Source organism: Pristiophorus japonicus, chromosome 6 (genome assembly GCF_044704955.1).
Source record: "Pristiophorus japonicus isolate sPriJap1 chromosome 6, sPriJap1.hap1, whole genome shotgun sequence".
Lineage (NCBI taxonomy): Eukaryota > Metazoa > Chordata > Chondrichthyes > Pristiophoridae > Pristiophorus > Pristiophorus japonicus.
This window is the reverse complement of record NC_091982.1, coordinates 232,375,560-232,395,564: the sequence shown is the minus strand read 5'-3', so window position 1 is coordinate 232,395,564 and position 20,005 is coordinate 232,375,560. Positions and strand designations below refer to the sequence as shown.

The 20,005-nt window shown below is 44.7% G+C and overlaps 1 protein-coding gene across 4 annotated transcripts in view; it reads left to right on the top strand.

Annotated features, from left to right (window-relative positions):
* The window catches only part of hltf (helicase-like transcription factor), a 109,781-nt gene that overhangs the window by 50,037 nt on the left and 39,739 nt on the right, over window positions 1-20,005 (top strand). For 2 of the 4 annotated variants that reach the window (XM_070883679.1, XM_070883681.1), the window contains exons 10-16: window positions 1,069-1,162; window positions 5,045-5,124; window positions 5,731-5,799; window positions 6,342-6,443; window positions 9,309-9,406; window positions 9,552-9,695; window positions 13,977-14,115. In XM_070883679.1, the coding sequence (XP_070739780.1) occupies window positions 1,069-1,162; window positions 5,045-5,124; window positions 5,731-5,799; window positions 6,342-6,443; window positions 9,309-9,406; window positions 9,552-9,695; window positions 13,977-14,115 (726 nt within the window). The remainder of the gene's footprint in view (window positions 1-1,068; window positions 1,163-5,044; window positions 5,125-5,730; window positions 5,800-6,341; window positions 6,444-9,308; window positions 9,407-9,551; window positions 9,696-13,976; window positions 14,116-20,005) is intronic. The other 2 variants (XM_070883682.1, XM_070883683.1) reach the window with 2 other exon arrangements.

The following is a 20,005-nucleotide window of genomic DNA, read 5'->3' as shown; positions in this document are numbered from 1 at the left end:
TCCCTTTTGAATACATCTAACAAACTGGCCTCAACAACTTTCTGTGGTAGAGAATTCCATGGGTTCACAATTCTCTGAGTGAAGAAGTTTCTCCTCATCTCGGTCTTAAATGGCTTACCCCTTATCCTTAGACTGTGACCCCTGGTTCTGGACTTCCCCAACATCGTGAACATTCTTCCTACATCTAACCTGTTCAATCCTGTCAGAATTATATATGTTTCTATGAGATCCCCTCTCATTCTTCTAAATTCCAGTGAATAAACGCCTAGTCGATCCAGTCTTTCTTTATATGTCAGTCCTGCTATCCCGGGAATCAGTCTGGTGAACCTTCGCTGCACTCCCTCAATAGCAAGAATGTCCTTCCTCAGATTAGGAGACCAAAACTGTACACAATATTCAAGGTGTGGCCTCACCAAGGCCCTGTACAACTGCAGCACCCTCTGGAGTAAATAGTGGTGAATACCTTGGAGTGATTGGAATGCTATGCAGTTATCTTGCATTGAGATAGTCAGACTAATAATAAACTACAAGAATAAAGATTCAGTGGTTTATAGTCATTAGCTCGAGCCCTGTAGTTACAGCCTTGAAGTTGGCTCTAGGTATCCATTGTTTTTTCCTTAATGTTTGTATATACAGTGAGAAGGTAGTTTTAAAAAAGAAAATCTGGTACCCATTTGATTCTCTGTCTCTGTACTCCAACTCAATCTTAAGACCATCGGGCAACCCACTTTTGACATTTTTGACTCTAATAAGTGATACTGAGTGGAGGTGAGTAAGTTTACTTGGGCAGTTTGTGGACTTGGGGATTTAGGTGGATGTCCTGCAATGTACGTTCTGTCTCCTTTTAGCGTGCTGGAATTCCAGTTTGCTACATCGCCTGTCTTGTGCTGATGTATTGAAACACAGAAGTTGTAAATATTCTACCTTTCTGTCCGGAAAATATTAAATTTCATGGCTCGATCGTAGGAGCGTGCCATCTCTGGTGCAATGGGCTGGTGCAAACCCATCACATCTGGGATTGTTAAGTATTCATTCAGTTTTACCGTCCCAAATAATGCTGCCTTGTAGGTGCTGACAACAGGGAAAAAGCCACTGTGATCGATACTACAGGAAACGTTACTTCCTCAGGATCTAATCCACTCGCTTCATCATATCCTAAAAGGTAATGGTCTGTAAAGTTAACTTGCATTCTTTCTTCTTGGTATTGCTCATTTCTGCACTTGTATACTCATGTTACAACTGTTAATTTTAATAATTTTAAGCAATTCATTTTTACATCTGCACGGTCCTCGATACACACTTAATGGACATTAAATTAGCTAATAACTGCAGGTATGCTGGATGCTGTACAGCTCGCCACTTAACCCAATGGCGGGTAAAATACGGCCCATATCCGGCCCACCAACGGATTCTATCTGGCCCGCCCAAGTCCTGGCTTTCAGGCCGAACGTCCGCCATGCCTGACCCCGCCCCGTATAACGTCAGGAGGTGGGTCATTGTCGCCGAGGCAGCAGGGGAGACGAGCAATGGGCCTTCGAGATGGGAGGTGAAGACAAGTGGTTGAGGTGGGCAGAAGGTGGCGTGGAGTCGTGGCCTCTAAACCGATTTCTTGCTGAGTCTTTGGGCTCAAATTTGCCCAGGAGTTGCTCCATTCTTTTTGGAGCAACTTGATTTTTCTGGAGTATCTTAAAATCCCCATTTTGCACATTCTCACCCCCCCCCCCCCCCCCCCGCCCCCGCCGGATCAAAGCTCTCCTCGACACCCCCCCAATTAAAACTCTCCTTTCCCCCCCCCCAGATCAAAACGCAGGCAAGCCTGTGCAGCAGGCCACTCAGCCTGGGATAGGGGCAGGACACATCAGCAGGAGCTACTGCGCATGCGCGAATGCTCGAATGTGCATGCGCAGCGCTGCCGGCACTCTTTTACGTGCAGGGCCCTAGCTCCGCCCCCAAACCACTGGCCACACCACGCCAAGCCCCAGGAGAGTCAACAGAGCGGCCAGAATCCGGGGAGATCTTTTTGCCGCCGTTTTCACCCTACGAAGTCGGCGCATCTCCAATGTGTGCGCCGAAAAAACGGGTGGGTCAAATTTGGGCCCTTTGTTTCTGGCTCTTGATGGAGGTGCGCAACTCTGCAAGTCAGTCACGCGAAGATTGAAAACCACTTTTATCCCCATTGCTTATTGAACCGCAACCAATTCCGACCATCCCTTCGTAACAAGTCGTGTGCGTTGGCAGGTCAAGCAAGAGCTCGGGCATCAGCTCACAAGCAGAAACGGTGATTTTTCTTGTCCGCTGTGGTGGAGATTTATTTGACGTTTATAAAATGGTGAAGCCTATTTCCTTTTTTTTTTAAAAAAGGAAATTATTTTCTCCCCTTCCACTTTTGCTCTTTGTGGTCTATACTGGTTGTTCACGTAATAAAGCAAAGTATTTGCAAATCAGAAAGAGCACTAATTCCTCATCAAACCTTGCAGACTTTGTCAAAGAGAGCACAAACTGACATTTAATGAGGTCAAATTAAGAGCATGTTTTATACGATAAATAAACCAATCCCCTTAAGCTAACACTGCTCCACAGTTAAACCTGTCCCCAGTTTGAACCTTTTATGTAACCACCTCCCCTTCCCATTCTCTTTCACTTTCACTCAAGCACACAAGGAGAGGCCCAACCTCTTCATGGTTAGGTTTATGATGGGGTTTTTTGTATCGTAGAATGAGGAGCCCTTGATAAGGTTGGCTCATGTGCAAAAATTGCAAAAAGGAGAGTATTTAAAAAAAAAACTACATGAGAAAATGTACACCAAAATATTACATATTTTGCAATGATGTTAAGGTCATGCACTTGCACTTAACATCTAATCCACTCGCTTCTTCATATCCTAAAAGGTAATGGTCTGTAAAAAAAAAAAAAGTGACAAAGTTTTAAATGGGATCATGTACTCCAGACAAATCTCATTTTGCCATTCGATGATGGTATAGCTGTTAGACTTCAAAATAGGAGTCGATGGTTCTCTGTAAATAATTTGGGAATGCAAAAATCTCTTCCAGTGGCAGGAGCTGGTGAGTGGTCTGCAGGGACTTCATGATTGGTGCGCGACCACACACCTGGGGGGGGGGTGGAAACATAGGTGTGTGGCCCTCAATGGCTCACCAAGACTTGTTCAGTGCCCCCCCCCCCCCCCCAGCCCAAATAATTGCCCACCCTTGGCTTAACCCTTTGTTTGCTGAATACAGTTTGCAGCAGTCTTTTGGCTTTTGTCTTCATGGACACACTAGCGTATGCACCGTGTATAAGATTTGAAGAAGTATCCCACCCCCCTCCCCTGAAATTCAAACAGAGCAAACCAGCAAGTAAGGAATAAAAGTACAAATCAATTGCCTGGGCTTCTTGGACCTGGACTTTTCTGACCACTGCCTTAAATCTGTTCCTTACAGAATACTCTGTAGCAAGTTGGATTCGGCTAATGAGACCCATTTTCTTTAACACTAGAAACGTACTGACTGTATCAGCCGTGGCTCAGTGGGTAGCACTCACAACTCTGAGTCAGAAGGTTGTGGGTTCAAGTCCCACTCCAGGGACTTGAGCACAAAATCTAGGCTGACACTCCCAGTGCAGTGCTGAGGGAGGGCCGCAAGGGCAGTGCTGAGGGAGTGCCGCACTGTCGGAGGGGCAGTGCTGAGGGAGTGCCGCACTGTCGGAGGGGCAGTGCTGAGGGAGTGCTGCGCTGTGGGAGGTGCTGTCAGATGAGATGTGAAATCGAGGCCTCGTGTGTTGGATCAGGTGGATGCCAAAGATCCCACAGCACTGCTTTGAAGAAGAGCAGCGGAATTCTCTCGGTATCCTGACCAACATTTATTGCTCGACCCACAACTAAAATGGATGATCTGGTCATTTAATTAAGGTTCTGTTTATTTGTACCAACTGAATTGCAGCCGTTTCTCTGATTGGCTCTCCATTATCACATGATCTATTGCTAATTGGTCCCCTTAGAGGATAAGTCACACCTGAAGTTTCTCTGGAATGTGTAAATGGAACCGCCCAGCCTAATTTTGCACATTGTAACATGATCCATTTGGACTTCAGAAGTCAGAAAGGACACATCCCTCCCCCAGCCGAAGCCCCTCCTTACCCCAGTGCAAGTGCATCCCTCCCCAGCTTAAGTCTCTTACCCCAGCGCAAGTGCATGACCTTAACCCTCCTCTCTTTCCCCCCCCCGCCATAGATGGGGCATTATGTGTGGATTGTTAACGAGTTTATTGGATATGAAGTATCATTGCCATGACTTCTCGATTTTATCCACTTCAACGATGTCGGGTGCAGGTGTAAAGGGGTTTAGAAGAACGTGATTTGTCCTCCCCGAATTCCCTCTCTTCCTCCCCCTCCACACACCATCTTTTCCCCCACCCCCCCCCCCCCCCCCAAACCAGGCGCTCTCTCTCTCTCTCTCTCTCTCTCTCTCTCTCTCTCTCTCTCTCTCTCTCTCTCTCTCTCTCTCTCTCTCTCTCTCTCTCTCTCAGCCCCCAACAACCAGGCTCTCTTGCTCCCCCCAAACCAGGCTCTCCCACCAGCCCAGCGGGGGGCTCGTGGCCCAGTGCGGGGCTCGGCAACCAGTGGCTCAGCAGGCAACATGGTGTTCGGGGCCAGTTCTGACACATGCGCAGGAAAGGGTTGGTGTAAATTGCGCTGTGGGGGTGGGGGTGTGTGTGGCCGACTAACTCTCACTTCTGCGCGTGCGTCAGGAGACACATGCGCAGAAACGCGAGTTAGGACAAATAGTCACTTTGTTTAATTAATTGCTATTTGTAGACGCTTACTGTGCACAAATTGGCTGCTGCATTTCCTACATTACAACAGTGCCCATGCTTTGAAAGTACTTCATTGGCTGTGCAGTGCTTTAGGATGTCTTGAGGTCAGGAAAGGAGCCACTTAAATACAAGTCTTTGTTTCCTTTTGATTGTGATGATTTTTGAAAATTCTTTACTCCTTTTTCCTACTTTTACTCTGTTTACATTTTATAAACTAGAAAACTTTTTTTGTGCAGGAGAAAAGCAGAGAGAGTTAAATACACATACAGCAGCGACTCTGAAAAGGACGAAGAATGGACCTCTACAAAAAAGAAAGGCAAGTCTGCGACCAGGATCCATTTCATGAATTACACTTATTGATGTGGTTTGTCAAGGCCCAATCTAAAATGCTCTCTCAACCAGCTTCACTAAAACAGATTATCTGGTCATTATCACACTGTGTTCCTACATTACAACAATGCTTATATTTCCAAAAAAGTACTTACTTCATGACCTCAGGATGTCCCAAAGGTTTTCAGACATACTGAGGTTGTGAAAAAGCGTTGTTGTCCGATGTTGGGGAAGTCCAGAACCAGGGGTCACAGTCTAAGGATAAGGGGTAAGCCATTTAGGACTGAGATGAGGAGAAACTTCTTCACTCAGAGAATTGTGAACCTGTGGAATTCTCTACCACAGAAAGTTGTTGATGCCAGTTCGTTGGATATATTCAAAAGGGTGTTAGATGTGGCCCTTACGGCTAAAGGGATCAAGGGCTATGGCGAGAAAACAGGAATGGGGTACTGAAGTTGCATGATCAGCCATGATCTTATTGAATGGTGGTGCAGGCTCAAAGGGCCAAATGGCCTACTCCTGCACTTATTTTCTATGTTTCTATGTAAGTATCCCTTTTGAAAACTGTGACACGGTTATAATTTTTTTGCAGTAAAAACACAAGTGAAAGGTGCAGTGGGTAAGAGGACAGAATGGAAGCCTACAAACGGTGGGAAAAAAGGTAAAGATTAAGGAGGATACTTTCCATGGATTTGATTGTTTAAAGTGAGACCCATGATCAGAAAAGTCCCAACTTGAATTTTGAAGCGGGCAGTTCTGTATGGTCAAAGTTCTGATTGGGAAGTTGTGACGAAGTAGAAATCCTTTTATCGCTCTCGGGGTGCGGGCGTCACTGGCAATGCCAACATTTGTTGACTACCCTAGTTGCCCTGAGGTGGTGGTGCTTGGCTGCCTTCTTGAACTGCTGCAGTCCTATATTAAGGTCCTGTAGGTGGACTCAAAACTAAACATTGGAAACACTCAGCAGCTCATTGATTTTTTTTTCCAGTCCTATTAATGCCATTCCCAGATTTGATTTGATGGTTGTTATTTTAGGCCTTTTTGAGAGGGTGGTGTTTGAAAAGATGGATTTTGTTGTGGATTCAAACCCTTTTTTTCTTTGCTGGAAGAATATCTGTGACAAGGGAAGAAAGTATGATCGGTCTGCTTGAAAGAGCTGTCATTTGCATTTTTTTAATTAAAAAAAAATCTTTTACAAAACAGGAGCAGCTGACAAGTCGCAGTCTAGATGTGGCCTGCTGGAGGATATTGATTTTGCAGCTGCACTTGACGGATCAAGTTCCACCTCGAAAAAGATCAAGAAAGGTAACGCTTCATCTGTGTGCGTAACGAGTTTAATTTGTTTCCTCCTTTTGCTGGCCTCTCGCCTGAAGGTGCTGGTACCTCCTCCGCCTCTCGCCTCAACAACAACAACTTGCATTTATATCGCGCCTTTAACGTAGTAAAACATCCCAAGGCACTTCACAGGAGCGATTATCAAGCAAAATTTGACATCGAACCACATAAAGAGACAGTGGGGCAGATGACCAAAAGCTTGATGAAAGAGGTAGGTTTTAAGGAGCACCTTAAAGGAGGATAAAGAGATAGGGTGACAGAGAGATTTAAGGAGGGAATTCCAGAGCGTCGGGTCTTGGCAGCTGAACGGCCAATGAAGGTGCTGAACACTTGCCGGGCCCTGGTGCCTCCTCTCCGCCTTGCGCCTGAAGGTGGTGAATCCTTGCCGGGCTACAGCAGCGCGGGTGCCGGACAAACTCTTAGCTCCTCGTCCAAGTGGCTGCTCTTCATGTGTGAGCCTGACGAGCGAGCATTGGCAGGTTTGTTCCACCATCGGACCAGAACAATGATTTGTGATGCTCTTCTGTGATTTTGTTCTGGAGATTGGAAATAATAAATAGACCAGTGAGTAGACCTCCGCTTTCTCCCCTCCTTTCTACCACCCCCCCCCCACCCCCGCCAAGCTCCAAAATTTACCACAATGCACCTTCTTCCTCCCTGTACCCTTGCCATGTTCAAATCAAAGCTCGTTGCCTCATCTCTTACTCTTAACTCCTTCTTTCCCTGGGTCTCCAAGCTGTGGACTCCATAGGTACCTACGTTTTCCCTTTTGCTTGTTTATAAGCTTGGCATCACCCATCATAGAATAGTCATCTTAGGTGGTCCCTTGAATCGAGGTTGACTTGCTTCCACACCAAAAAGGGATGAGTCCAATGAGTTCACAGGTGTTTCAATGAAGGACCTCATATTCCAGGTCCTGAACTAGATATTTACAGGTGGAAAATGCCTGGGAGTGGATTTTTTTAACGTGTGGTGGCCGTTGCACACCAGCCACCACACGGGCTTGACAGAGCTAGGTCTTGATCCAGTGTCAAGGCTTACCCAAGACGAATGGAGTCCTGCTCTGCTGCACGGACCTAGTGCGCACACATATCGCAGTGTGGGCTGGCCCGTGCTGACCCTGGGCCCTCGGCTCTGCTGGGCCCCGAACTCGATCTTGTACTGGGCCCCGATCACATCGCTCTGCGATCTCTCGCTGCTCCTTCGCCCCCGACCTCGCCACTCCTGCTGTACCTGCCCACGCTCCAATCACCGACCTGGATTATGCTGACATCCAAACCAGTTGCCATCCTCAGAGCCGTTGCTCTCCAGCACGCGCTGTACTGTGAAGCGGCATGCTCCTGTGAGGCCCTGACCTGCTGATGGTCCTTGCAGCTCGATACAATATAGATACAACAGAATAGAATAGTCATACAGCACAGAAGAAGGCCATTCAGCCCATCATGCCAGTGCTGGCTCTGAAAGAGCTGTCCTCCCCTGCCCTTAGCCCTACAATTTTTTCCTTTTGAGGTATTTATCCAATTCCCGTTGAAAGTTATTCCTGTATCTGCTTCCACCGCCCTTTCAGGCAGTGCATTCCAGATTATAACTTGCTGCGCAAGAAAAAATATTCTCTACATCTCTTCTTTCCCCATTCCTTTTAGCTACCTAACCAGTATTGCTCATTTTCTGTTGTAGACTTTTCTACCACAGTCGCATTATAACCTTTGGTGCTTCATCTAATATTCCTGATAATAAAAATTAAATTCTGTTCACAAAATAACTGAAGAAAAGTTAATAAGTGCAATACCTTTAGTGCCTTTAGATGGTGCTAGTGGAGCATGTACATATGCCACGTTCCAATATTTCACATGAGCTTGCACTTCTAGTGTGCTCCTAATACAATATACAGGAAGATGTCTCCAACCCCTTAGATTAAAGAAAACAAAACATTGGATGCTGAGCGGTGGCGGGGGCTCAAAGGAACTAATGAAAAGAAGGATTTGTTGAAAGTGAGGAAGGGTTGTCAAAGTGGAGGGAACGGGTCAGGGTATGAAAACCGTACTTGCTGAATACTTGTGACCTCTGGTAATAGGAAATGGTTGTTGGCCAGAAATGTTGCCACCTTTTTAAACAATTTTTATCTTTTTTTGTTCAGTTTTATTCATATCGCGCCTTTAACATAGTAAAACGTCCCATTGTGCTTCACAGAAGCATTATCAGACAAAAAAATGACCGCAAGCCACATCATGAGATCTTGGGACAGGTGGCCTAGAGCTTGGTCAGAGAGGTAGGTTTTAAGGCATTTTAAGAGGAGAGAGGGGGGGGAGGGGGGGGGGGGGGATTGAGTCTTAGGGTGAAATTTCAGAGCTTGGGCTGAGACAGGTCAAGGTCGGGCTGCAAATGGTGAGTAAGATGGTAAAATTACCATACACTGAGCCTGCATCCGAATTTATGGACATTTTCAGACTTAAAATCTAGTCAGTGTGCAGTATCTTTAGGTGAGTTAGTCAAAATGTAAATGATTTTTTTTATATATGAAATAAAAACAGAAAATGCTGGTAACAGATAGCATCTGTGCAGAGAGAAACCGAGTTGACATTTCAGTTCGATGACCTGCTCACCTTCATTACTATCTGTTTCCCTTGTCGTACTTGATCAAGCTTAAAACTCGCTTTCACAGCCACATCTCTGTTTCCATAGCTCTGTTGAAAGATCATTGGCCTGAAGCGTTAACCCTACCTTCCTCTCTCCACAGATGCTGCCTGACCTGCTGAGTGTTTCCCTCTTGTATTTCAGATTTCCAGTATTTGCAGTATTTTGCTTTTGTTGTAATGATTCTTTTGGCTTTTTCAGGTTGTACAAGCACACAAACCACCACTAGTGCAGCATCTAACACAAAGGCAAGATCGACCCTGATAGTTTGTCCGCTGTCTGTGCTCAGTAACTGGATTGTAAGTACATTGCGGCACGTTTTTGAATCTATCCCGACAAATTGTGGGTGTCTTTTTCACCAGTGTCCTCCTTTATTGCAATCAGCCCTAACAGTACAAAGTCCAAACTAGTTGAAATAACTTGAATTACACATCTGTCTTCCAGGATCAATTTGAGCGACATTTATACCCTGATGTGAAGCTGAATATGTATCTTTATTACGGTTCTGAGAGAAATAAGGGTGCAGCATTCCTTGCAGTACAGGATATAGTACTGACCACCTACAATACATTAACAGTCGATTATGGGGTAGGTGGTGAATATTAAATTAGTAGGGTATTGAAATCCATAGCTGTCTTTGAGATTGCATACTTTTCACACTTGTAAAGTAAAATCTGTGATTTGTGAAATACTTCACTGAAAATCACAAACACTTGTTGGATTGAGCTTTTCTGACCAGTGAATAGTTCTTAAAGGTTGTGCTGGAGTCTGAAATTTCCCTTTATCACTGCATAACTGTAGTCCTTGGAGCTGATATATTTATTATTTCACACACCGTAGAAACTATTTTCATACAACAGTTTGCATTTATATAGCACCGTTTAAATGTAGAGAAGTAGCCCAGTGTGCTTCACACAGGCTTGAGGAAAATGGGTTCCAAACCAAAGGAGGAGTGTTCTGGAGGGTGGACTAAAAACTTGATCGAAGCTGTGGGCTTTAAAGAGGGTCTTGGAGATGGAGAGGCAGAGGGGTTTAGGGAGAGAATTCCAGAGAGTGGAACCAAGGCAGCTAAAGGCACGCCTGCCAATAGCGGGGTGAAGGGGTCTGGGGTAAACAAGAGGCCATAAGAAATAGGAGCAGGAGTAGGCCATACGGCCCCTCAAGCCTGCTCCGCCATTTAATACGATCATAGCTGATCTGATCATGGACTCGGGTCCACTTCTCTGCCCGCTACCCATAGCACCTTATTCCCTTATCGTTTAAGAAACTGTCTATCTCTGATTTAAATCCACTCGATGTCCCAGCTTCCACAACCCTCAGAGAAGAAATTTCTCCTCATCTCAGTTTTAAATAGGCGGCCCCTTATTCAAAGATCATGCCCTCTAGTTCTAGTCTCCCCCATCAGTGGAAACATCCTCTCTCCATCCACCTTGTCAAGCCCCCTCATAATCTTATACGTTTCGATAAGATCACCTCTCATTCTTCTGAATTCCAGTGAGTAGAGGCCCAACCTACTCGACCTTTCCTCATAAGTCAACCCCCTCATCCCCAGAATCAACCTAGTGAACCTTCTCTGAACTGCCTCCAAAGCAAGTATATCCTTTCGTAAATATGGAAACCAAAACCAAAGGCCAGAGTCACCAGAATACAAGAGTTTGGGTTGAGACACTGTAGGGCTGGAAGAGGTTACAGTGACGGGGAAGAATGAGGTAATGGAGGGATTTGAAGACCAAGTCAAATATTTTAAATTTGAGGCAGTGAGGGGAAGGGCTGGGAGCCATTGTAGGTCAGTGAGGATGGAGGTGATGGGCGAGTGTGATTGGTTGTGGGATCAGATGCAGACAATAGAGTTTTGAATGAGAATAGACTGGCCAGGAGAGCATTGGCATAGTCAAGTATGGATGTTTTCAGCCGCAGATTGGCTGAGGCAGGGGCATGTAATGTTAGATTAATCTTAGTGCATGATTTTGGAGGTGGAAGTAGGCAGTTTTATTTATGTGGGCTTGAAAACTTGACTTGGGTCGAAGAGGGCACTTGCGACTAGTCTTGTTCAGCTTGAGCCCGTGGTAATGTACGTGAGCAGGAACTACCTACTCCTCAGTACAGTCAAGGGTGCACAGGTCATTTGTGACACCTATCTCCACCTCACCGGGTTTATATTATCAAATGGAACTTCATGGTTTAATGGCAGGTAGATCCAGGGTCCATAATGTTGTATCTGTGGAGGTTGGCATAGTACAAGCAATGGGAACTGAGCTGACATTAACAGGGGCAAGCAGATTTTGATCATTCCCACATGGGTTAAGATGAACAGGCATGGATGCAGTATTTCTACAGAATCAATAATGCAAGAGAGTTGTAATAGAAGTAGCCTCCCATTATACTGTGCCTGACAACAAATGGGTGAGTGAAATTTACATGTTTTGGCTGAAGATTGACCTTCTACGCACCACATTGATTAAAACCATAACACGGCATTGTTTGAGGCCACTAAATCAATATTTTATGCATTTTCTTTCACTGTGTATATGTACAGGTATAATGTGTGTGCATGCATAATACAAGTGTGTGCTTACGGTCTAAGTAGAACAGCAAAAAATATTCCAAGTGTAAATGAGATTGATTGAGGATTAGAGCTCATGGCTAGAGAGAAGGTTATAAGGGACATCATTGATCGAGCTTTATAAATTGTTCGCAGTTCTATATTTCTCACAGTAAGTTGCTGTTTTTCTAATGACCCTGTGATATAGAATGTATTTTCTGCCTCTCGGGTGTGATTGTGTCCCTTCAAGGCCACAGTTTCTAATTGCTGCTAACGAAGCATTGGGGTAGACTTCAAACTTTGCCGCCTGGGTGTAAAACTGGCGTTGTGAATCGGCTACCCATTAAAGAAACGCCCGACTTTAATTTCCATTGACTTCCAGCTGGGCCTTTTCTATAATGGGTGACCAAACCACAATGCCAGCTTAACGTTCCAGACAGAAAGCTGAAAATCTACACCATTTGGTGAGAGGGATTTAATTGCCCTAGAGGCTGACGATCATAACCTGGACTTGCTTTATTTAAGTGCAATTTGTAAAGTTACTCTGGCTCTTTCATTTCTTTTATATATATTTTTGGATATATTTTTAGAATAATGGTTGGATTAAGTGGTGTACAGTAAACACAGAATATTACATTACACTAATGGGCCCAGGGGATTTAAATTAGTTAAAATTATGTTAAAAATGGATACAGGTGCAGCGCCTAAAATCCGGGACCAAGGCCGTTCTGGATTCTGAGCTTTACCGGACTTTCGATTTGCTTTCTGATGTCATGAATCCGGAAACACTCGAGCCCAGGTTCGGGGGATTTTGGAATGTCAGAAAGGCCAGGGGTGTCCCCGCCGAGGCGGTTGTCGGGCGGGCCGGCGAGGAGGCCCCGAGATAAGGGCAGTGGTGGCAAGGCCCGAGGTCGGCAGGGTCGTCGGGTCCGGATTCCCGATAATTTTACGGATTCCGGACGGCCCTGCAACCGATTGTCCCGGATTCCGGAACTCTCTATTTTCCGCACCTGTACTTGAAAGAGTGATAAATGTTTGGAATAGTGGGCCAAGGAAGATAATAAAGACAAAGTGGCTGGGGCATTTAAAATGCAGTTGGATACTACAGTGAGAGAGTTAGGCTGCTAAGAGGTCTGCGCTTTAATGCACTGAATGGGCTTTTCGTGTTTTCTTTAAATGTGACATACTGATACCAAAAGAGAATTTCTCAGACAACTGTATTACAACCTTGTGGTCTGGAGTCCTAGCCTTTCTTTTCATTTCACTTTATCTTTCTAAATATGTTGAACTGCTGCAGCAGCAATATTGTCTAATCCATGAATAGTTTTACAATATATACAGAGAATGCTGGAAATCTCAGCAGGTCAGGCAGCATCTGTGGAGAGAGAAACAGAGTTAATGTTTCAGGTCGATGACCCTTCGTCAGAACTGGTGAATGTTCGAAAAGAGCAGATTCTTAAGGAGCACTGAAAGGGGGAGGGGAGGAAAGAACAAAAGGGAAGGTCTGTGATTGGGTGGAAGTCAGGAGAGATTAGAGAGTCAAAAGGGATGATGGGCCGAATTGAAATGGTAATGGCCGGAGTTAGATGGGGTGTGAATGGCGGGCTAATTACCAGCTGCCATTGGAGACAAAGAGAAAAAACCCATAAGATGGTGGGGGTGGGGGGTGGTAGAGTAAGGAGCCAAAGATGGCCAGAGGTTATGGTCTGAAATTGTTGAACTCGATGTTGAGTCCAGAAGGCTGTAAAGTGCCTAAACGAAAGATGAGGTGCTGTTCCTCGAGCTTTCGTTGAGCTTCGTTGGAGCAGTGTAGGAGACCGAGGACGGAGAGGTCAGAGTGGGAATGGAGCGGGGAATTAAAGTGACAAGCGACCGGAAGCTCAGGGTCACACTTGCAGACTGAACGGAGGTGCTCCACCATTCACACCCTATCTAGACTAACCTTTTTCAACTCCTGCCATTACCATTTCAATTCGGTCCATCATCCCTTTTGACTCTCTAATCTCTCCTGCCTTCCACCCTATCACAGACCTTCCCTTTTGTTCTTTCCTCCCCTCCCCCTTTCAGTACTTGTTAAGAATCTGTTCATTTCGAACATTCACCAGTTCTGACGAAGGGTAATCGACCTGAAACGTTAACTCTGTTTCTCTCTCCACAGATGCTGCCTGACCCGCTGAGATTTCCAGCATTCTCTGTTTTATTTCAGGTTCCAGCATCCGCAGTATTTTGCTTTTGTAATAGTTTTACAGTTCTCGAGTGGTAGACAAATTGTACTGGATTTTATCCTTTGTCATCTTCGTAGTAACTGTTATTAATTCCCCGGACAGAGCGGAAGTGCCAGCCCGTTACATAAAGTGAACTGGCTCCGTGTGGTGTTGGATGAGGGGCACACCATCCGAAACCCAAACGCCCAACAGACTAAAGCAGCGCTCACTCTAACTGCTGAGAGAAGATGGGTGCTGACAGGTAGGGCTGGGAGATGTGTATTGTACTGACCTGTCAAGTCTCTCATAGAAAGGTTTTGTGTTTGGGTCTGGATAACTTTATATGTAACAATCAAATCGCCAACGACTTTAACTATGTCAAGTTGTGCCAATGCAAATGACCTTTTCGTATTCTAGGTTGTTAGTCCCATATAGATCGTAGTGATTTATACGAGGGAGGCAGTTGTGTACAGGGAGTCCAGGGGCAGCACGGGACCAGCCCACACTGATATGTGTGCGCACTAGGTCCATGCAGCAGAGCTGGTCTCCAGTCGTCTTGGGTAATCCTTGCCACTTGACCAAGACCTAGCTCTGTCAAGCCTGTGTGGTGGCTGCTGTGCAATGGCCACCACACTTTTATTTAAAAAAAATCCATGCACAGGCATCTTCCACCCTTCAGGATGTAGTTCGGGACTGGAATATTAGGTCCTTCATTGAAACATCTGTGAACTCATCCTTTTTTGGCGTGGAAGCAAGTCATCCTCGTTTCGAGGGACTGCCTATGATGATGATGATGATTGTGATTCTCACCTTTTGGTTAGGGGTGGGGGAGAGAGGGGGAATACTGAGCTGGTTTTTGTGGTAGAAATAATGGTGAGGCTATCAGCGCTCATCATTGTTCAAGTGTAAATCGGACAACAACTTCCGGTGACCACTCATGCGCAGTTTAAATCCAGAAATCAGGAAATTGCTGTCTTTTCCTCCAAACGCTGCGTGGTACTGGTATCTTGGCAAGACACTCAACATTGAAATATATGAACAGCATAAAGTTGCTGTACTTGCCTGATGTATACACACTAAACTCGCCGGAAAAAGTTCGGGCTTGTCCATTCCAGAATGAGTACATTTTTAAGAACATAAGAATTAGGTGCAGGAGTAGGCCATTCGGCCCCTCAAGCCTGCTCCGCCATTCAATAAGATCATGGCTGATCTTCTACCTTAACTCCACTTTCCTGCACTATCCCCATATCCCTTGATTCCCTTAATATCCAAAAATCTATTGATCTCTGTCTTGAATATACTCAACGGCTGAACCTCCACAGCCCTCTGGGGTAGAGAATTCCAAAGATTCACCACCCTCTTGAGTGAAGACATTTCTCCTCATCTCAGTATTAAATGGTCGACTCATTATTCTGAGACTGTGACCCCTGGTTCTAGACTCCCCAGCCAGGGGAAACATCCTCCCTGTAACTATCCTGTCAAGCCCTATAAGAATTTTGTTTGTTTCAATGAGATTACCTCTCATTCTTCTAAACTTTAGAGAATATAGGCCTCGTCTACTCAATACCTCCTCATCGGGCAATTCCCCCCCCCTCCCCCCCCCGCCCAATTCAGGAATCAGTCGAGTAAACCTTTGTTGCACACTCTCAATTGCCAGTAAATCATTCCTTGGGCAAGGAGAGCAAAACAGTACACAAAACTCCAGGTGCAGTCTCACCAGGGCCCTTTTTAATTGCAGAAAGAAGTCTTTATTCTTGTACTCAAAATCCTCTTGTAATAAAGGCCAACATACCATTTGCTTTCTTAATTGCTTGCGGTACCTACATGTTAACTTTCAGTGAATTGTGTACAAGGACACTCGGGTCCCTCTGAACACCAACATTTCTTAATCTCTCACCATTTAAATAATACTTTTACTGCCAAAGTGGATAACTTCACATTATATTCCATTTGCCATGTTCTTGCCCACTCACTTAGCCTGTCTATATCTCCTTGAAACCTATTTGCATCCTCCTCACAACTTATATTCCCACCTAGCTTTGTATAATCAGCAAACTTGGATATGTTATATTTGGTCCCTTGTTCCAAATCATGGCTATAAATTGTGAATAGCTGAGGCCCAAGCACTGATCCTTGCGGTACCTACCCCACTAGTTACAGTCTGCCAACCCGAAAATGACCCGTTTATTCCTACTCTCTGTTTTCTCTCCGTTAACCAATCCTCAATCCATGCTAGTATATTACCCCAATCCCTTGAGCCCTAATTTTGTTTAATAATCTCTTGTGTCTCACCTTATCGATTTCTGAAAATCCAGATACACCACATCCTCTGGTTCCCCCTTATCTATTCTGCTAGTTACAACCTCAAAAAAAACTCAGATTTGTCAGATATGATTTCCCTTTCACAAATCTGTGTTGACTCTGCCCAATCTTATTATTATTCTCTAAGTGCCCTGTTACCACATCCTTAATAATAGATTCTAGCATTGTCAGGCTAACTGACAATGGTCTATAGTTCCCCGTTTTCTCACTCCCTCATTTCTTAAATAGTGGGGTTACATTTGCTACCTTCCAATCTGCAGGAACCGTTCTAGAATCTATGGAATTTTGGAAGATGACAACCAATGCATCCACTATCTCTATAGCCGCCTCTTTCAAAACCCTAGGATGCAGGCCATCAGGTCCAGGGGATTTATCGACTTTCTGTCCTATTAAAATCTCCAGTGCTATTTTTTTACTAATGCTAATTTCTTTCAGTTCCTCATTCTCACTAGACCCTTGGTTCTCCACTATTTCTGGGAAGTTTTTTGCGTCGTCTTCCGTGAAGACAGACACAAAGTATTTGTTTAACTTCTCTGCCATTTCCTTACTCCCTATTATAATTTCTCCTTTCTCAGCCTGTAAGGGGTCCACATTTGCTTTTGCTAATCTTTTCCTTTTTACATACCGAAAGAAGCTTTTACAGTATGTTTTTATGTCTCTCGTTAGTTTACTCTCATATTCTATTTTCCCTTTATCAATTTCTTGGTCCTCCTTTGCTGAATTCTAAAATCCTCCCAATCCTCAGGCTTACTATTTTTGGCAACATTGTAAGCCTCTTCCTTTGATCTAATACTATCTTTAACTTCTCTTAGCCACAGTTGCACCACTTTTCCTGTGGGATTTTTGTTCTTTAAATGAATGTATATTTGTTTTAAATTATGTATCAATTCTTTAAATGCTATCCATGGCTTGTCTACCATCATACCTTTTAATGTAGTTTCCCAATCTACCTTATCCAACTCGCCCCTTATACCTACATAGTTTGCTTTGTTTAGATTGAAGACCCTAGTTTCAGATTTAACTAAATCACTTTCAACCTCAATATAACATCCTGTCATATTATGGTCACTCTTCCCTAAAGGCTTCTTTACTACCAGGTTATTAATTAACCCTTTATCATTGCACAATATTAGATCTAAAATAGCCTGTTCTCCAGTTGGTTCCTCAACATACTGATCTAGAAAACCATCTTGTATACATTCCATGAATTCATCCTTTGCCCACTTACTGCAAATTTGATTTGCCCAGTCTATAAGTACATAGAAACATAGAAAATAGGTGCAGGAGTAGGCCATTCAGCCCTTCTAGCCTACACCGCCATTCAATGAGTTCATGGCTGAACATGCAACTTCAGTACCCCCTTCCTGCTTTCTCGCCATACCCCTTGATCCCCCGAGTAGTAAGGACTTCATCGAACTCCCTTTTGAATATATTTAGTGAATTGGCCTCAACTACTTTCTGTGGTAGAGAATTCCACAGGTTCACCACTCTCTGAGTGAAGTAGTTTCTCCTCATCTCGGTCCTAAATGGCTTACCCCTTATCCTTAGACTGTGACCCCTGGTTCGGGACTTCCCCAACATCGGGAACATTCTTCCTGCATCTAACCTGTCTAAACCCGTCAGAATTTTAAACGTTTCTATGAGGTCCCCTCTCATTCTTCTGAACTCCAGTGAATACAAGCCCAGTTGATCCAGTCTTTCTTGATAGATCAGTCCCACAATCCCGGGAATCAGTCTGGTGAATCTTCGCTGCTCTCCCTCAATAGCAAGAATGTCCTTCCTCAAGTTAGGAGACCAAAACTGTACACAATACTCCAGGTGTGGCCTCACCAAGGCCCTGTACAACTGTAGCAACACCTCCCTGCCCCTGTACTCAAATCCCCTCGCTATGAAGGCCAACATGCCATTTGCGTTCGTAACCGCCTGCTGTACCTTCATGCCAACCTTCAATGACTCATGTACCATGACACCCAGGTCTCGTTGCACCTTCCCTTTTCCTAATCTGTCACCATTCAGATAATAGTCTGTCTGTTTTTACCACCAAAGTGGATAACCTCTCATTTATCCACATTATACTTCATCTGCCATGCATTTGCCCACTCACCTAACCTATCCAAGTCACTCTGCAGCCTCATAGCATCCTCCTCGCAGCTCACACTGCCACCCAACTTAGTGTCATCCGCAAATTTGGAGATACTACATTTAATCCCCTCGTCTAAATCATGAATGTACAATGTAAACAGCTGCGGCCCCAGCACAGAACCTTGTGGTACCCCACTAGTCACTGCCTGCCATTCTGAAAAGTACCCATTTACTCCTACTCTTTGCTTCCTGTCTGACAACCAGTTCTCAATCCACGTCAGCACACTACCTCCAATCCCATGTGCTTTAACTTTGCACATTAATCTCTTGTGTGGGACCTTGTCGAAAGCCTTCTGAAAGTCCAAATATACCACATCAACTGGTTCTCCCTTGTCCACTTTACTGGAAACATCCTCAAAAAATTCCAGAAGGTTTGTCAAGCATGATTTCCCTTTCACAAATCCATGCTGACTTGGACCTATCATGTCACCATTTTCCAAATGCACTGCTATGACATCCTTAATAATTGATTCCATCATTTTACCCACTACTGCGGTCAGGCTGACCGGTCTATAATTCCCTGTTTTCTCTCTCCCTTCTTTTTTAAAAAGTGGGGTTACATTGGCTACCCTCCACTCGATAGGAACTGATCCAGAGTCAATGGAATGTTGGAAAATGACTGTCAATGCATCCGCTATTTCCAAGGCCACCTCCTTAAGTACTCTGGGATGCAGTCCATCAGGCCCTGGAGATTTATCGGCCTTCAATCCCATCAATTTCCCCAACACAATTTCCCGACTAATAAAGATTTCCCTCAGTTCCTCCTCCTTACTAGACCCTCTGACCCCTTTTATATCCGGAAGGTTGTTGGTGTCCTCCTTAGTGAATACCGAACCAAAGTACTTGTTCAATTGGTCTGCCATTTCTTTGTTCCCCGTTATGACTTCCCCTGATTCTGACTGCAGGGGACCTACGTTTGTCTTTACTAACCTTTTTCTCTTTACATACCTATAGAAACTTTTGCAATCCGCCTTAATGTTCCCTACAAGCTTCTTCTCGTACTCCATTTTCCCTGCCCTAATCAAACCCTTTGTCCTCCTCTGCTGAGTTCTAAATTTCTCCCAGTCCCCGGGTTCGCTGCTATTTCTGGCCAATTTGTATGCCACTTCCTTGGCTTTAATACTATCCCTGATTTCCCTTGATAGCCACGGTTGAGCCACCTTCCCTTTTTTATTTTTCAGCCAGACAGGAATGTACAATTGTTGTAGTTCATCCATGCGGTCTCTAAATGTCTGCCATTGCCCATCCACAGTCAACCCCTTAAGTATCATTCGCCAATCTATCCTAGCCAATTCACGCCTCATACCTTCAAAGTTACCCTTCTTTAAGTTCTGGACCATGGTCTCTGAATTAACTGTTTCATTCTCCATCCTAATGCAGAATTCCACCATATTATGGTCACTCTTCCCCAAGGGGCCTCGCACAATGAGATTGCTAATTAATCCTCTCTCATTACACAACACCCAGTCTAAGATGGCCTCCTCCCTAGTTGGTTCCTCGACATATTGGTCTGGAGAACCATCCCTTATGCACTCCAGGAAATCCTCCTCCACCGTATTGCTTCCAGTTTGGCTCGCCCAATCTATGTGCATATTAAAGTCACCCATTATAACTGCTGCACCTTTATTGCATGCACCCCTAATTTCCTGTTTGATACCCTCCCCAACATCACTGCTACTGTTTGGAGG